The sequence below is a fragment of the Paramormyrops kingsleyae genome, chromosome 8 (genome assembly GCF_048594095.1).
Source record: "Paramormyrops kingsleyae isolate MSU_618 chromosome 8, PKINGS_0.4, whole genome shotgun sequence".
NCBI lineage: Eukaryota > Metazoa > Chordata > Actinopteri > Osteoglossiformes > Mormyridae > Paramormyrops > Paramormyrops kingsleyae.
This window is the reverse complement of record NC_132804.1, coordinates 36279014-36297151: the sequence shown is the minus strand read 5'-3', so window position 1 is coordinate 36297151 and position 18138 is coordinate 36279014. Positions and strand designations below refer to the sequence as shown.

The following is an 18138-nucleotide window of genomic DNA, read 5'->3' as shown; positions in this document are numbered from 1 at the left end:
ATTAAGCTGGGCTGGTGTAATATAAGTCCTCATTAACCATTTATATTATAAGATCTTCATTCTCGTATTAACTGACTGCTTTTGCGCTTTTAAGCATGCCATTTCCCACTCTGTCTCTTCAATATTCTCTTGGATATCTAATCTCCATGCTTCTAACCTATCAATGGTAGATTCATTATCATGTGACATTAAGGCTGCATAGAACAGAGAGAGATATCTCCTCCCGTTTCACGTATGAGATTTTCAAGATTGGATAGTTGTGGCTCAGACGTTATATTCTTTTGTTTTGACAACAAGTATATTTGTTTTAACTGCAAGTATTTAAAAAAATGTTTCTTGGGAATACAATACGCCTGACATAATTGATTAAACGTCATCAAGGTACCATCTGTATAAAGATCCTCTATTTTCTGCACGCCTTTGCTTGCCCAGATTTTGAAGCCGCCATCTGCTCTTCCAGCCTTGAAAAACGTATTACCCCATATGAGAGAAAAGCAAGAAATTGGGGGAGTGCCGCCAATGTGCAGATGTGCTTTATACCAGATATCGATAGTGTTTCTAAGAAATGGGTTTTCTGTTATTCTTTTTAATGTTGTGGGTTCTGCAGAGTATAAGTATTGTATTAGTGGCAGGTTCGGTACTGACGTCTGTTCAATATTCACCCAAGCAGGAAGAGACTCCGTTAAGAAATAACACATCGCGGAACGTAACTGAGCTGACCAATAATACCATTTAAAGTTCGGTAGTCTTAAACCCCCTCTTTCAAAAGGCAAATATAGCAGTCTCAGTCGAAGTCTAGGCTTTCATTTTATTAAAATGAATTTAATAAATGTACTGTTCAGACTATCAAAAAATGTTTTTGGTAATGGAAGAGGGATTGACTGAAATAGGTATAAGAATTTGGGCAATATATTCATTTTGATCATATTGATTCGGCCAATCATTGACACAGGCATTAATATCCATCGGTCTAGCATCTCCATCACCTCATCTACCAGTGGATCATAGTTCACTGGAACAACTGTTTTAACTTCAGGAGTGATTTTGATGCCAAGATAGACAAATCCCTCCTTTGCATTTATAAAAGGAGTATCCACAACCAGTTTCGATCTCTCCTCCTTACTCAAAAATAGTATTGATGATTTGGAGTTGTTAATTTTGTAACCAGAGAACTGTCCAAAGATTTCAATCTGCTGAGTTAAATTTGGAACACTAGTGACGAGATTAGTTAGAAATATAATTACATCATCAGCATATAATGATATCCTATGCTCATCTTCTCCAATCCGAATGCCTGACAGTCCTGTGTGAGTTCTAATTGCCATAGCCAGTGGTTCTATGGCCAATATAAATAACATTGGGGATAAAGGACACCCCTGGCGAGTAGATCGTTCTAGAGAAATGGGTTTTTAGACTGTACCATTTAGGGGTGGGCGATATACCGGTAGACTCGACTAACCGGTAGAAATTTGTCAACCGATAGAGATTTTGGTCTATCGTCTTAATCGCGATTGAGATCACGTGACGTTGCACGTTGGGTAACCACGCAATACACATTCACTTCGACAATGGAAGAAGACGGTGCAGCGGTGAGTTTGCTTACATGTGACGAAACCAACAAGGAGGAGATTGTAAAGAAAAAAGGTGCATCGTCTGTGGTGTGGAACAGAGCATGTGAGCGGAGCGGAGCGTGAGCGAGGAGCGGAGCGGGCGGAATTTGGTCAGAGCGCGGAGCGGGTTTTCTAATTAAGACTGGAGTGGTCGCTTTGTCTCGCTCCAATTTCGCTCCGATACCGCTCACACTACAATTCTGAGGCGTGCCCAAATCTACGCAGAATTCATCTGTACAATTATCAAGACTGTTACTTTGCGAATTCCATCTCGGCCAATTTGTGTATTTCACACAGGAAACTGATAAATCATACAAGTGTACTATTCTTATCAAACATATAGATGACAAGAATGTACAGCAAGAACAACAATGTGGTGAAACTGTTTCAGTGAGTAAAGATTCACTTTGGAATCACTTTTCTCAGAAACATGAGTGTGCTACGCGAACAAGCGGAAGCCAGAGCAAAACGCGTGCAAGTTTTATATGGTTGTAACTTGTAGCATATCAAGTCTATAAAGTATAAAAGCCTATAAAGCAAATATTGGTAATCAAATAAATTCGTTTTGTCATTCAAAGTAGGTCTAATAAGATTTTTTTTTTATTTCACGTAACGTAAAATTTTATTTTATAGACGTGCTGCATCAACAGAAAAAAATTGAGGAATTTAAAACGTGTCTGTATATTCTTTAGGCTATTAAACCCACTGATTCCTTTATTTTTAAGCCTATTTTTGTGTGGAATGCCATTTCCAAACCTGTCCGTTGTTGCCGATAGGTTGCTTAAAAATAAATATGTTCTGTTCTGACTGGCAACGTTGCCGTTGCTCATATTTCTTTATGACATAAGGCTTCGGTTTAAGGTGACATTTGTTAGGCATGCAGATTATTTGTCCCTCTTTTAAATTGGAGCGAGCGTGGAGCGATTTGACTGGAGCGGGAGGACATTTTAGTGGAGCGAGGAGCGGTGTTGAGCGGAGCGGCGTAGTGCGAATTAGAGCGGAGGAGCGGGCGGAGCCAACACGCTCGTGAGCGAGGAGCGGAAATTCTCACCGGAACCGGAATTGGTTTGAGTATAGGAAAAGTGAATACGAATGAGACGAACGTGATTTGCAAGGTATGCAAGAGCACTGTTTTAGCAAGCGGTGGAAACACGTCAAACCTTTTCTATCATCTCAAATCCAAGCATCCAAACGAATATGTCAAAAAATGCAGTACAATACATTGCAGTAAACAGTATGGTTGTTTTTTTTACTTAAAGTAATGCTGCAATTTTAAGTAAAATTACATTATATAAAACAGTTTCTTTGTGTTTGAATTTTTATTTATGCATTTCCAGATACAAATTGTTATATTGTGATATATATCGTTATCGAGGTAGAAAATTGCTTCTACCGTGATAGAAGATTTTGGTTATACCGCCCACCCCTAGTACCATTTGTTAATACACAAGCTGTTGGATTTGTATATAAAATTTGAATCCATTTAAGAAAATTTGCGCCAAATCCATATCTGGGCAAAACATTTAGTAAATACGGCCACTCTATTGTATCAAAGGCTTGTCTAGCATCCAGTGAGATTAACGCTGTATCTTTAGCATCAGATTTTTATGTATTACATTAAGGACTCTTCTAATGTTGTGAAATCCTTGCCGCTTTTGTATAAAACCCTTCTGGTCATTGTGAATTAAATGTGGGATATAATGATCTAGTCTCCTTGCTAAGGTTTTACAAAGTATTTTTGTGTCAGCTCCAAGCAGTGTTGGGGAAAGTTACTTTTAAATGTAATATATTACAATACTGAGTTACTCCCCCCAAAAAGTAACTAATTGCATTACTTAGTTACTTTTTATGGAAAGTAATGCGTTATATTACTTTTGAGTTACTTTTGCGTTACTTATTTCTTACCTGGCTACAGCTTTATGTTGTTCAGGCGTTAGACGTGTTTTTTTGACTAAGAAATTCAGCATTCAACAACAGCCTTTATAACCTCACCTTAAGGGGCAGCATGTGGCTCAGTGGGCGGCTCAGTGGGCTAAGCCGTGTGCTTGTAATCACAAGGTCACTGGTTCAAGCCCAGCCTCTGCAGATCCTTGAGCAAAACCCTCAACCCCCAGCACACATATATAGAATAATAATATAGAATTATATAATATTCTCAGAACTTTCAGAGCTATGCATGCCATTTAAAAAAAATCTCTTAATATTAATTAATGAAAGTTGAAAATTAATGTGTTAAATTTTTATTTTTGTTTTGGTAGGCTATGGCCTACATAAAGTAAATTCACTGTCCAATGAGATAAAGAGTGCAATATAGGCTAGATAATTGCCATTGTGAAATAAGTTATATTAGGGCAAAATACAGATCTTAAACATTTAAAATGTTTAATAACTTTTTAGAGAACAATGAAATTGTACTACAGAACAAACAACATCCCCAATTAAACATAAATCTTTCAGCTATAATTTGAAAAATTTCTTGACATAGCCTAAACAAATGTATAAGCTGATTGCAATAGACCAAAACTAGAGTTTTCTACTAAGTGTCCTCAAACAAAAATTAGTTTTCATCCTGACGCCGTGGGATATTTGTAGCAAAATTCAATGCGGCTTTGAAAATGCATTCCGAGCTGACCACGCCCACCCTACGCCAATCATGCCTCTGTGAAATTTCTTATTTACTCAAGTGATCTGAATTCCTTAGTTAAATTTTTATCAGATTATTCGTCAGCCTATGTGTTTCTATGATGCTTCAAAAACATTATTTCTCTGTTCACGCTCCACTTCATCTGCCAATGAATCCAACGATCTTATCAGATCTCCAGCCGCCATGTTTCAAACGATCTAAACGTAACGCGCTTCCGCCAATCCCCGCCTTGACGCAATGATTGCCGTAGGGTGGGGCGTGGTCAGCTCGGAATGCATTTTCAAAGCAGCACTGAGTGCGTGATTCTACGTGACTACGTTCGTTTTAATTAAATATTTTTTTAAGCAAATTAATTAAAATAGAAAAGTAACTCGCGCTACTTTTTAAAAAAAGTAACTCAAATATTAATGTGTACATTTATAAAGTAATGCGTTATATTACTCGTTACTTAAGAAAAGTAATATTATTACGTAACGCACGTTACTTGTAACGCGTTACCCCCAACACTGGCTCCAAGTATACTAATTGGCCTAAAAGAGGAGCACTGTGTAGAGGGCTTTCCGGGTTTCAAAATCAGTGTTATCATTGCTAGCCTTAATGTCGGTGGTAAAGTTCGATGCCGATAGGATTCATTATACATATTTAAAAGGGGAATAACTAATTTATCTTTAAAAGTTTTATAAAATTCTATTGGTAGGCCATCGGGGCCTGGCACTTTACCACTGTTTAAATTTTGGATAGACTGTAATATCTCTTCAACAGTTAAATCACTATCTAACTCACTTCTGGCCTCATCTGTTAATGTTTGAAATTTGAGTTGATCAAGAAAGGTGTCTGCCTGTTCTGAGGATAGGGAACTTTCAGATTTATATAATTCTGTATAGAATTCTCTAAAACTATTATTAATTTCGGATGGGTCAGTCGTCAGGCTCCCCGATAAACTCACTATACTGGTGATTGCCTTTTCAGATTGTATTTTTTTAATTCTCCAAGCCAATAGTTTCCCTGCCTTCTCGCCTTGGTCATAGTAACGCTGCTTCATCCACATTAAGCTTTTAGCAGCTTTATCAGATGATAGTTTATTATATTTAGTTCTCAAAATAAGCAAGTCTTTTTGCTTTATTGGATTGTCCCTTTTCATTTATATCTATTTCCAATGATTTTATTTGTTTTTCCAAATTTTCCATTTTCATTTTTTCTTATTTGTCTTTAGATGCTGTATAACTGATAATTTCTCCTCTAATGTAATCCTTTCAGGCCTCCCATCTTATACTGGCGCTAGTTTGGTCCGTATTCAGTTCAAAATAGTTATCAATTTTAGCTTCCACAAACTTAATGAACTCAGGTTTCTGTAGCCACCTTACTTGTAATCTCCATTTAAAGGGCCCACAAATTAATTTTTCCATGAGAATAATCAACGAAATTGCCGCGTGATCACTTATCACTATACCATCATACCAGCAACTCTTAACCCTTGATAGGAGTTCCATTGAGACAAGGAAATAGTCAATACGAGAACGAGATTTGCCGACACCATAATGACAAGGATATTCTATTTTGTCAGGGTTATGTTACCTCCACACTTCTATCAAATTTATATCTGCAATGTATCGTTTCAGCACTTTTCTAGTTTGCACTTTCAAAGTGTCACAGCCAGTAGAACGGTCCTTTGTGGGAGCTAAAGTGCAGTTAAAGTCCCCTCCAATTATATAAAATCCTCTTAGGGTGGACAGAGTGAGAAAAACATCTTCAAAAAATTTAGGTTTATCCTCATTTGGACCATATATGCTAACCAAATTTAATGTGTAAGAAAGGAGATTGCCTTGAGCGATAACATATCTTCCGGCTAGGGATGGGGCCGATCCGATCCAGTATCGGTATCGGGTTCCGATACCAGCTTAATTAACGGATCGGAAATTTCCGATCCAACCTGGAGAAATTTCCGATCCAGAGTTATGTCTACAATGCTGTCTGCTGAAATGACTTCACAAGTGATCCCGGGCTAGGTGACGTGTCTGTGCTCCAATGAAACACTGAGAGAGATGACACGCCTCCTTTCAGGAAATCCTCTGCAGTTTGCAGGTAGCAGTTTAGCATTGAGTGCCATAGAACTTGTCCGCTGTGTGGAAACATTTTACGGTCGAAAAGCCGCAAAGTAAGACGGCAACGTGCAATGTATGCAAAGCCATTGTTCCGAGAGGTGGAACCTCCGTCGCGACGTTCAACACTACAAATATAATTAAACACCTGAAAAAGCACCACTCCAGAGAGCACGAGGACTTTTTAACCAGGGGGGAGAAAGAAGAGAAGAGCCGCCAAGAATCACTTTTGGAATTATTCAAAAAGCAAAGTAAACTTCCAGCAGACAACTTAAAAGCCAAAGGGATTACAGAGAAGTTGCTCAACTTCATCGTACTTGATGACCAACCCTTATCGGTGGTGGAAAACGAGGGGTTTCGCAGCCTGATTGAACACTTGCAGCCCAGGTATAGTTTACCGTCCAGGAGATATTTGTCAGAGACGGCGCTACCTGAACTGTACAACAGAGTGTCAACCAAGTTAGCCGATATGACAGGGTTTGTTTCTTTGATGGTGTGTATTGCACTAGTATCTAGTAATCCTGTCTTGAAATTTAAATAAATATCCATTTAAACCCTTAAAGTTGCATATTTGTTTTCAGGATGGGATTTCTGCCGTTTTCTAACCTTATACTTACTTCAAGTTGCTTTTTGGGACATACATAGACTTGCTTGTAGAGAAGTTTATTACAGCCTCATAAAATCAACAATAATGATAATAATCATAGTGATATTAAAGCAAATAGAGCTCTGGTATCGGAATAGTATCGGTATCGGCAGATATCCAAATTCAGGTATCGGAATCGGATCGGAAGTGAAAAAATGTGGATCGGTGCATCCCTACTTCCGGCTGGATCCGGAATCGTTTTGATAACTTGAAACGATATTGTTCTCTGTATAAGAATAAGTACACCCCTAGCGTAGTTATTGTATGTTGTGTGTATGATTTGACCAGGCCATCTATTCCGAACCCGGTGAATACCCGAACTTGTCAAATGAGTTTCTTGAATGAAGACTCTTTTGGATTTAAGCTGTTTAATTCTGGTCATAATCTGTTTTAATTTTTTTTATCGTTGCAGTCCCCTGACATTCCAGCTGGTAATTTTTTTATGCGAGTCTGCTTGCCCCATTTACAATTTGTTCCATGTATACAAGGGCAAGGTGGTATAAGAGAGAGTGCTGTGCTAAGTACAATTTGGTAACACATTTAAACATATTAAACATTTAAACATCCCCACTCCATTACTCAGGAAAGAACTAGTGGGGCTTGTGCTAATCCTCATTCTAAAGGATCAGTCTGATTATGTATTGTGCAAACCAAGCTCCTAAAGCAACCAATAATGTTTTTTAGTCAGGCAACTTATAAATTGAGGCCATGTGAATGAAACCCATTCAAGATAAATATAGAGCCAAACTAACGACTCGATTATCCCCTTTCCGTATAAACTAATGTCAAAACAATAACACAAATCAAAATAGTGAAATATCTGGACAATATAAGTATGCATAGGAAACCCATATTAACCAATATATTAGAATCATACATATGTCCCCTTAGATGCAATTTCTTTTACAAAGGCAACGTAAGAGTTGTTCAAAACAGTAAAGCCGTTTAGGCAACAAAAGCACTGTAAACTATACCACATTATCAAAACCAAATACTGTAGTTGGTCACGTAAGAGTCCATTAAGAATTCAAAGGTAACAACTTAAGGACCCAGCGCAATGTCACTTATTGGGCCATCAGTGTATACTTCTCACCTAAGTCCATGACGGAAGTCCTCCACTTCTTTCGGCGACGAGAACAAGTGAATCTTTCCATTGTGGAGAACCCGCATCCTACACGGATTATGTTGAAATCCGCGGAAAAGTCCTTTTTCCACGAATACTCTCCTGATCGCGTCAAACTTGTATCTCTGCTGTATGGTCTCAGCCGAAAAGTCCTGATTAAAGAAAATCTTGTTTCCCTCATGTGTGACGTTTTGCTGTTTAGTGGAACGGAAAACAAACTCCCGATCTTGGTACTTTAGAAACCGAATAAGGACCACTCAATTCTGGTTTGGCCTTGGCGGCGCTAAAGTACGGTGGACCCTTTCAAGGATAAAGGACCTGCCGGTTTCTAACTTTAGCCAACGCGGTAACATGTCCTGTATAAACTCCAGAAGTGGCCGGTCTCCCTCAGTGCCCTCCCGGAGGCCGACCAGTCGCAGGTTTTTTCTCCGGCTCCGGTTCTCTAGGTCTTCAACCTTTAATTCCAAGTAGGTGACATGTTTCACTGCGTTAATTAACTCCATATCGTTTTTCTCCAGCAGCCTCTCCGCCGCCATTATCCGATTTTCAGCTTCTTCCATTCGGGTTGTGTTAGAAGTAACATTTTGTTTCAGCTCTGACATCCCGTTTTCCAAAGCCGCAACTGAGCTTGCCATCTTATCTAGACGGTCATTTATACTGTCCAGTTTGGAACCAAATCCTCCAAACTCGGAGTGGAGTGATTTCAATTCAGACAGCACGGCTGTTAGGCCCATCATGTCGACAGCAACAGCTTCGTCGTCTTGCTCTGATGGCGAAATGCCTATTTTCGATTTTTGGGGACGTTTCCTGGTGAAAATCTCACATTCTTTTACACTTGTCGTCTTTGACATTGTTTTTTAATTGGTTGTCATTGATAACTTGGGTTTGACTGTATATAAATGCTTGATTTTGCAGAGCTTACCCACTAAGCCGCCATGTTGATCCGTGGCTCCATAGCGCGGCCCCCCCCCCCCCAAATGCAGTGTTGATCTAAAATTTATTTAAATTTAAAAAAATGTAATTCTTAATTTATTTAATACAGTCCGCAGGGGTCGAGGTGGTTTATGAAAGATTTTTTTCCTTATACCGAGTCTTTGCTTTTTTCTCATGGGCGCGTTCTTTCAGCGTACTTTCTGTGAATACTAATTATCACTAACAAAAAAAGAGAAATGAGAACTAAGGCACTACTGATACATCGGTCGCTGTGTGGAGATCATTGAAGTGTTCCCCTAGTATGGTGGATGTACTCCTGATGACGTTACGTGTGCATTCCTTCTCATGTAAAGAAAGGATCCAGTGGATAATGTCAGATAAAAGCGGATGAATAATAGTAAGGCAGTGGACACATTTTAATTTTAATTCCATACTTTGTAGAACAATCTATATTCCATTGGATAATGTCTGGATGGTATGGAAACTCTAAATACTGACCAAGCCTAGGTCAATTCACTGAATGTTACGGTGTTCTGAAACAGATTAGTAGTAAACTTGACAAAGAGTTGAATCTAAATGAAAGATGTTCTCAATGTAATTTATTTGATCTCTTCATGCAGCTTGCTACTCAAGAGACAAGTAGTGACTCACCAGCTTTGATCTGGCCTGCGTGCTGTACAGGTTTAGATCAAAGCTGGTGAGTCAAAGCTATGCCTTTTGCTTTCTGACTGTTTGAATAAGTAATTGTACTCTTTCTCTTCCAGATCTTGAATGAGAATAGTGGATCCTGCTAAAGTACCACTATGCAGACAATTAAATGTGTGGTTGTTGGCGATGGTGCTGTGGGAAAAACCTGCCTTCTAATCTCATATACAACAAACAAATTTCCCTCTGAATACGTACCAACAGTAAGTACACTTGCATCTTGTTCAGTTATGCTTTGATGGGTAATGGGACTTTGGATAGATGATTCTTTCAGGTTATTGGAGCAATCAGGTAAGTCTCACAAGTTATCTCCCACATGAAAATTTTCAAAACGCATTTAAAGACAAATTTCCTTTTGAGGGTTTAAGAATAATGTCTAAACCTACTGTGAACATTTTTTTTGTATGTTTATTTCCATTTTAAAGATGATCACAAAAAATTATCTTTACCGCTGTGACATTACACCAAATGTATAATAAAAATATAATAAAAAATATTTTCGGCAGTTTTGAAAATAGATTAGAAAAACTTTTATATAGCGAAGCTACATGAAACTGCAGATTTTAGTGAAAGCTGACATGATTTTTTTAAGTGACAGAACTGTTACACATATAAATGCATTTACAAATAAAATGTGATTAAATTGAAAATATACACTGACTGAGCATATTTCGGAAATGAGATTTATTTAAGTTAAGCAGTCCAATACATTCACAGTTAACGGTTCAGATAGCTTTTCTTAGCTTACATGTGTAACACACAGTACCACATTATGAAAAGAATATTTCTTTTATGGACACCATATTAACAAATTTAAGACATCTGGTCATAAAAAAATTAACGTAGACTACAGCACCATCAACAATAAAATAACACTAATACAATGAGTGGCTGGAAACCACCCAACAAATTTCAAGCAATGCTCACAGTCCTGCTTTAAAGCATCTCCCAACATGAAAATTTTCAAATTTCAAAAAATTCCAAACATCCAAACTCCGTACAAGTATTATGTACATGTGCCAATGAAATGAATGGCCATCCAGTCTCGTAAGATGAGCAGCACATGTCTGCTCTGACCAATAAAGCGTTATCTTTTATGTGAGTTCTGTATGTTGCTCATATGTCAGAAAAAACATGGAAGTGTCCAACTGAGGAGGACTGGAAGTGGTTCTGGAATAATATCCTTTATGTCATTGCACTAGTAATAGACACTCTCTCCAGAAAACCGGATGTTTGGGAGAAAAAAAGCAATTTTCCCCTGTGCTCCTAGTGTTCTTCATATTGTCCTTCAGCAATCTGGTTAAAAGAAAGCAACGTTTGCTCCCAGTGCCCATTTGTGTTGAGCAGCATATTATATGACTGTCTGTCAGTGCCAATCCAGTAAGTATAAATTGGACAGTTTCTCCCTGAACAATGCCAAATACACAAGGCATATTACTAGTGCTATATAAAATCAAAGATTACTTCTGCTGGGGGTTTACAATAGCTAGGAAGTTAACATGATCTACTTTATGGAATGTTCAGCATAGCGCCCATGTTATGACATTCAGGAAGTAAAGAAAAGTCCTCTGCATTCACAATCAATTTATTACTGATACAGTGCTTTTAATTGGTCAAGATTTCCTTTATCAGTAATGAGCAGTGTTGGGGAAAGTTACTTTTAAATGTAATATATTACAATACTGAGTTACTCCCCCCAAAAAGTAACTAATTGCATTACTTAGTTACTTTTTACGGAAAGTAATGCGTTATATTACTTTTGAGTTACTTTTGCGTTACTTATTTCTTACCTGGCTAAAGCTTTTTGTTGTTCAGGCCTTAGATGTGTTTTTTGACTAAGAAATTTAGCATTCAACAATAGCCTTTATAACCTCACCTTAAGGGGCAGCATGTGGCTCAGTGTGGCTCAGATGTGCAGCCTCAGCACATCTGCAGGTCCTTGTGCAAGACTTTCAACCCCCAGCTCCCTGGGTGCCACTACAAAGAGCAAGTTGAGGGAGCCATAAAAAGAATTAATAAAAGAATATAAGTGTAAATTATTATTATTTCATTTTCTTTTAAAAACACATATATAGAATAATAATATAGAATTATATAATATTCTCAGAACTTTCAGAGCTATGCATGCCATTTAAAAAAAATCTCTTAACATTAATTATTGAAAGTTGAAAATTAATGTGTTAAGTTTTTATTTTTGTTTTGGTAGGCTATGGCACATAAAGTAAATTCACTGTCCAATGAGATAATAAAGAGTGCAATATAGGCTAGATAATTGCCATTGTGAAATAAGTTATATTAGGGCAAAAGACAGATCTTAAACATTTAAAATGTTTAATAACTTTTTAGAGAACAATAAAATTGTACTACTCAAGTGATCTGAATTCCTTAGTTCAATTTTTATCAGATTATTCAAGTCAGCCTATGTGTTTCTATGATGCTTCAAAAACATTATTTCTCTGTTCACGCTCCACTTCATCTGCCAATGAATTCAACGATCTTATCATATCTCCAGCCGCCATGTTTCAAACGATCTAAACGCGCGCTTCCGCCAATCCCCGCCTTGACGCAATGATTGCCGTAGGGTGGGCGTGGTCAGCTCGGAATGCATTTTCAAAGCAGCACTGAGTGTGTGATTCTACGTGACTACGTTCGTTTTAATTAAATATTTTTTTAAGCAAATTAATTAAAATAGAAAAGTAACTCGCGCTACTTTTTAAAAAAAGTAACTCAAATATTAATGTGTAAATTTATAAAGTAATGCGTTATATTACTCGTTACTTAAGAAAAGTAATATTATTACGTAACGCACGTTACTTGTAACACGTTACCCCCAACACTGGTAATGAGAACCTTAAAGTTGTCAAGTGTGACAAGCAAACTTTTATTTGGAAAAATACTACTTGCTTTGTAGCCATCTTGTCACAGCCAAGGCCTTTCCTTCAAAAATTTAAATTTAGGTTCCCTGTGGACTTCCAGCAATGGTTGGAAATGATTGCAGAGGATGAGAAACTTTGTCTTGGACACTTTTCCTTATTTTCACTACTTCTACTAATGAACCCCAAATCTCACATTAACAATTTCTTTAAAAAAAAAAAAAAGTGTGGAAATATTTACCTTTTAACATGGGGAAAAATATACAAGTTTATTCATTTGAAAATGCATACACGATTTTCATACATAATTTTCTTTATTTTGATAAACTTACTTTTTTACCTTACTATTTAAGTTCCTCATGCCATCTCAATTCTAATTTTCATGCGAATAAACCTGTCACTGACATCTTAAGTATTCTATTTAGGGGAGGTTTTTATGGAGAAAGGGAACATTTCATATGTATTCTAAATTTGTCGAATTAGCTGCTTGATATTTGGGGGGAAAATCACATTTTGTTATTTGAAATATCACAATATTTTACCCAAAATAACTTCCATTTGGTTCCAGTTTATCTACTAGTCTGTCAAATAAGTTGGTAGTGTTGCTGCCAGTTGTGCCAACAGACAGTGCTGACAAATTATTTTCTTTTGCTCAAGGTCATCTCTATAGAATACAAAATATTTCATATAGAGGAAGAGGGGTTCCTTTGCTTTTCTCTTGCTCACTCATTTTGCCCACTCAAAAATAATGCCAGTAAATGTGTTCTGTACAGGTTTAGATTAGCCTTTCTTCTTCCAAAATCATGCTTGAACAAGGCTATGTATTATGCAGTTCGTTGTGGATCTTTGTTATTGTGTGTTTACACTGAAATACAGCGGTTCCTCGGAACTCGAACTTAATCCGTTCAGAACTCAGGTTTGAATCCTAAAATTCTGATCGAATTTTCCCCATAAGAAATAATGGAAAACCAATTAATTGGTTCCTGTGTATTTAGTCCGCGTTTCAGTTTGTTTCCCCAGTCCGGTCATTGTATTGTCTGTCTGTGTTTTGCCTGCTTTACCTGTAATTAAACCCTGTATTCCCTGATACCCTGATGTCTGCGCCTTTGTCTCCGTTTCGTCCCTGCTCAGCACGACAATATTATTATAATTAAATATATTAATGGTTTATTATTAATTATATTAAAAATTAATAAGAAATCTTTATTTTTTAATGTATTTTATTATATAATTACTGTTACTGTCTATCATTGTCTGACTGTATTTATGGGAGACGATTACCCACAATTCCGCAGTGCGAGAAAGTGAATAACCATTGGTTCAGTTGTGATGACGTGCGCTTCCTGTTTTGAAGCCGAGCGCACGTAAAAACAAGAAAAACAAGGAGCGCATGTGTGCCATATGTTTTTTGATGATACTTGGCGCTCGTAAACCAGGACTTGCTCGGTTTCCAAGTCAAAATTTATTAAAAATCTTTGCTCGTCTTGCGGAACACTCCTAAACCGCGTTACTCGTAATCCGAGGTTCCACTGTATATGTATTCAGCTAGTGTAAACATGCACGATGCTCTCACAGTGAATGCGAGGCTGAGACTGAAGTGTTACCCTTTGTTTCCGCTGAGAGACTTGCCGCGTGACTCATTTCCCCACGCGTACAAGTTATCTTAGGTCGGCGTTCACGAATCGACTTACTGTATGAGATTCAGATTGAGTTCTAGGTAATTTTTTTTCAAACTGGTTGGTTCAACTTTTAAGAAATTTGAGTTCTAATGAGTTCGAGAACTGAGGTATCACTGTACAGGTATCCCTTCATTTGATTATCGAGGTTTTGTAGCTGGAGGCGGAGGTTATAACAGCCTCTTTGGCCAGCACACAGTGTTTTGGATACGCATGTGTTTATTGACTATCACTTACAACAGACGTTTCTTTAAGCTTAAAATATTTGCCCACTGAACTATGTCTAAGAATGCGAGTGATGCCACAATAACAAATGAAAAAGGAAAAGTGATTAGGCATTAAACTTGACATAAAAGGTGTAAATGTGTTGAGATTGGAAGAGTGCTGGGCTTTAATGAGTCAACTACAGACTATTCCTTGCAAGGATATCTTAAGGCACTTACTATTTAGGTTACGTGTAGGGCTGTGTATTGCTAGGCCTTGGGCAAGGTGAAGTATATCACGATACAATACATCAATACACAAACTGATTTGCGAGTGGATATATAAAGTAAAGACTTAATGTAATAGTCTATTTAGAAATTTTCAGAATTGTTCAAATAGCAGCACTGACCTGTTTGAATTCAGAAATGTCACTTAGGTTTACAATTGCATTTATACACTACTGATGACAATCATGATTAACTCTTTAGTTTTAGGCCCAATCCCAATTCTACCCCTTACCCCTACACTTACCCCTACCCCTCCGTTTGGCGCGTTCACGTGTAGGGGTAGGGGTGTCTCAATTCTCTTTTGATTGGAGGGGTAGGGGTAAGGGGAAGGGCTAGATAGCCCTCGAAACGAAGATTTTTCGGGACCTCACTTCAAACGAAGGGCTAAGAGAAATTTACAACATGGCTGCCCACTCGAGCAAGCAGACCCATAAATGTTAAGTAATTTTTGCCATTAATAAGGATTTTTATGACATTTTTTCATTACATGTATATTACCATCAATCTTGTGTTTGTGTTTACGGTGATGTTCTGTAAAGAAACGTTTGAAAAAAAATCGCTAAAGTTTGCTTGCGGATAGCACTGATTGCACAATATTAGGAAATATATTTTTATGTCATATAACGTTACCCGGTAACTGACTGCATGTTGTAACGCGTTGTTTTGTTTTGCTTACGGCCATATGTGTACATGTAAATGAACGGTGCTTACACTATTCGTACTTATTGCAACATGACAACATTTTTGTAAATTATATTCTGTATAGGGACAGCTGAGGAAACCCGAAGGCTCATACGTTTTCAAGGTGAAAACGAACATCTGTTTTTAAAGTCCAAATACGGCGCAGAAAAACTTTGGGAGTGAGTAATCTTTACATGCTACGATGCTGACGGCGACATCTTGGAATTTGTGATAAACATCGGAGCATGTCCTCTGACGTAACGTTAGGAGGTAGTGACAATGGATGATGACGTATAACAGTGTAGTAGTGGTGTCCCATTTCTTAGGGGAAATTTTTTAACCCTACCCCTTTCCACTTCATTTCAAGGGGCAAGGGGAAGGGGTGAGGGGTAGGCAATAGAATTGGGATTGGGCCTTAGTCTTAAGTTTGTAGTTCCTCCACTTCATTTAAGCTCTGTAATATGAGTTTTACAGACATGGGGCTCACCTTATATAGAAACCCCAAAATATATATCCATAATTTAGATGTGTAACTAGTTGGGGCATAAGAACATAAGAACATAAGAAATTTACAAACGAGAGGAGGCCATTCGGCCCATCAAGCTCGTTTGGGGAGAACTTAGCTAATATCTCAGAGTTGTTAAAATCTTATCTAGCTCTGATTTAAAGGAACCCATGGTTTTAGCTTCCACTACAATAGCAGGAAGACTATTCCATACTCTGACTACACGCTGTGTAAAGAAGTGCTTCCTCAAATTTGTTTTAAAATGTTCTCCCGCTAATTTCCACTTATGGCCACGAGTTCTAGTATTTAGACTAATATTGAAATAGTCATTTGGCTGAACAGCATCCAGACCCGTTAGAATCTTATAGACCTGAATCATATCCCCCCTTAGTCTCCTTTGCTCAAGGCTGAACAGATTCAGTTCCGCTAACCTCTCCTCGTAAGACATTCCTCTAAGACCAGGAATCATTCTCGTAGCTCTTCGTTGCACCTTTTCTAAGGCAGCAATGTCCTTCTTGAGGTATGGTGACCAAACCTGCACACAGTATTCTAGGTGGGGTCTTACCAAGGAATTATATAAGTGTAACATCACCTCCCTTGACTTAAACTCCACACATCTAGAGATATAACCCAACATTCTGTTCGCCTTTTTTATTGCTTCCCCACATTGGCGAGAGTGGGACATGGAAGCATCAACATACATACCGAGATCTTTCTCGTAATCAGCTACCTTTATTTCAGTGGAACCCATAAAATATCTGTACTGTATATTTCTGCTCCCTGCATGGATTACCTTACATTTATCTGTGTTAAATTTCATCTGCCAAGTATCAGCCCATTCGCTAATTAAATCCAGATCCCGTTGAAGCCTCTCTGCTGCTAGATTAGTATCTGCTACCCCGCCCACCTTAGTGTCGTCTGCAAATTTAACCAGTTTACTGTATGTATTCGTGTCAATATCATTAATGTAAATTAGGAACAATAGTGGTCCTAAAATTGAACCCTGCGGTACCCCACTATAAACGGAGGCCCACTGTGACATAGTGCCTCTAATAACTACTCGCTGCTTCCTATCAGTTAGCCAGTTTTTGATCCAAGCTGCCACAGTTCCTAAAATTCCTGCAGCTTTAAGCTTTAACAAGAGCCGTTTGTGGGGGACAACATCAAAGGCTTTCTGGAAATCTAAGTAAATCACATCATAGGCCTTTTTGTGATCAATTTCACTTGTAGCTTCCTCAAAGAACTCAAGCAGATTCGTTAGGCAGGATCTACCTCTCCTAAATCCATGTTGGCTATCCTTTATAATGTTATTTGCATCTAGGTAATCTACCATTTTCACTTGAATTATAGCTTCCAAGGTTTTTCCTAAATTCCATGGTTTATGCGTCATGACTGTATTATCTACAGTATATACAATTTGAACAAGTAGGTCAAATCCCAAAACACAAGAAGTACTAATTAGTGTTAGGCGGTATATATTGGTTCATACCAAAAACCGTTTCTTATTATTATGATATTCATTTTTCTTATACCGCAATACTGGTTTAAATAGCCTACACAATGTTCAGGAAGTGGCGCAGCTGGAAACTGTTTAAAAGGGGACCTTTTTCACTGCTACACTGCTAAAAATATACCATGAAAGATCAGAAATGGAAGATATAGCTGATGCTGGAGTTGAAAATAATGAGACTGGGGTTGTCAAAAAATCGATTCTCAGATACTAATTTTTAATATCGATTAGTATCTCATTAGATACTAATTTTCACCATTATTGATACCAACAGTGTGGTTTTCACCTGATTCGCCATACTTCACACAGCACCACTACAGCGCTGGCGCACGTGCATGCACGCACACACTCACGCAGCCCTTCCTGTTCTCTCAGCCACTGAATGCATTCGCACTGGTTAACACACACATACCGAGTTGGCCGAACATGGCAAATGCTGCAGTTGAAGGCACTTCGCAAGCTGCTTTAATAGTAATTAAAAAAAAAAAGCAAAAGTGCCATTTGCAGACGATCATGGAAAGGCTAAGGATGTTGATAAGCCTCTATGCCAACAGTGCTACAAAGTTGTGGCGACAAAGTCAAGTAGTACATCAAACTTGGCGAAGCATCTTAAAGATCGACATCCCGGTCTTTATGAGAATT

General features: G+C 37.9%; 1 protein-coding gene across 3 annotated transcripts in view; it reads left to right on the top strand.

The window, feature by feature from the left end:
* The window catches only part of cdc42 (cell division cycle 42), a 52843-nt gene that overhangs the window by 12388 nt on the left and 22317 nt on the right, over positions 1-18138 (top strand). For all 3 annotated transcript variants that reach the window (XM_023793800.2, XM_023793802.2, XM_023793801.1), the window contains exon 2: positions 9820-9963. In XM_023793800.2, coding sequence (XP_023649568.1) covers positions 9859-9963 — 105 coding nt within the window. In that variant the 5' untranslated portion in view covers positions 9820-9858. The remainder of the gene's footprint in view (positions 1-9819; positions 9964-18138) is intronic.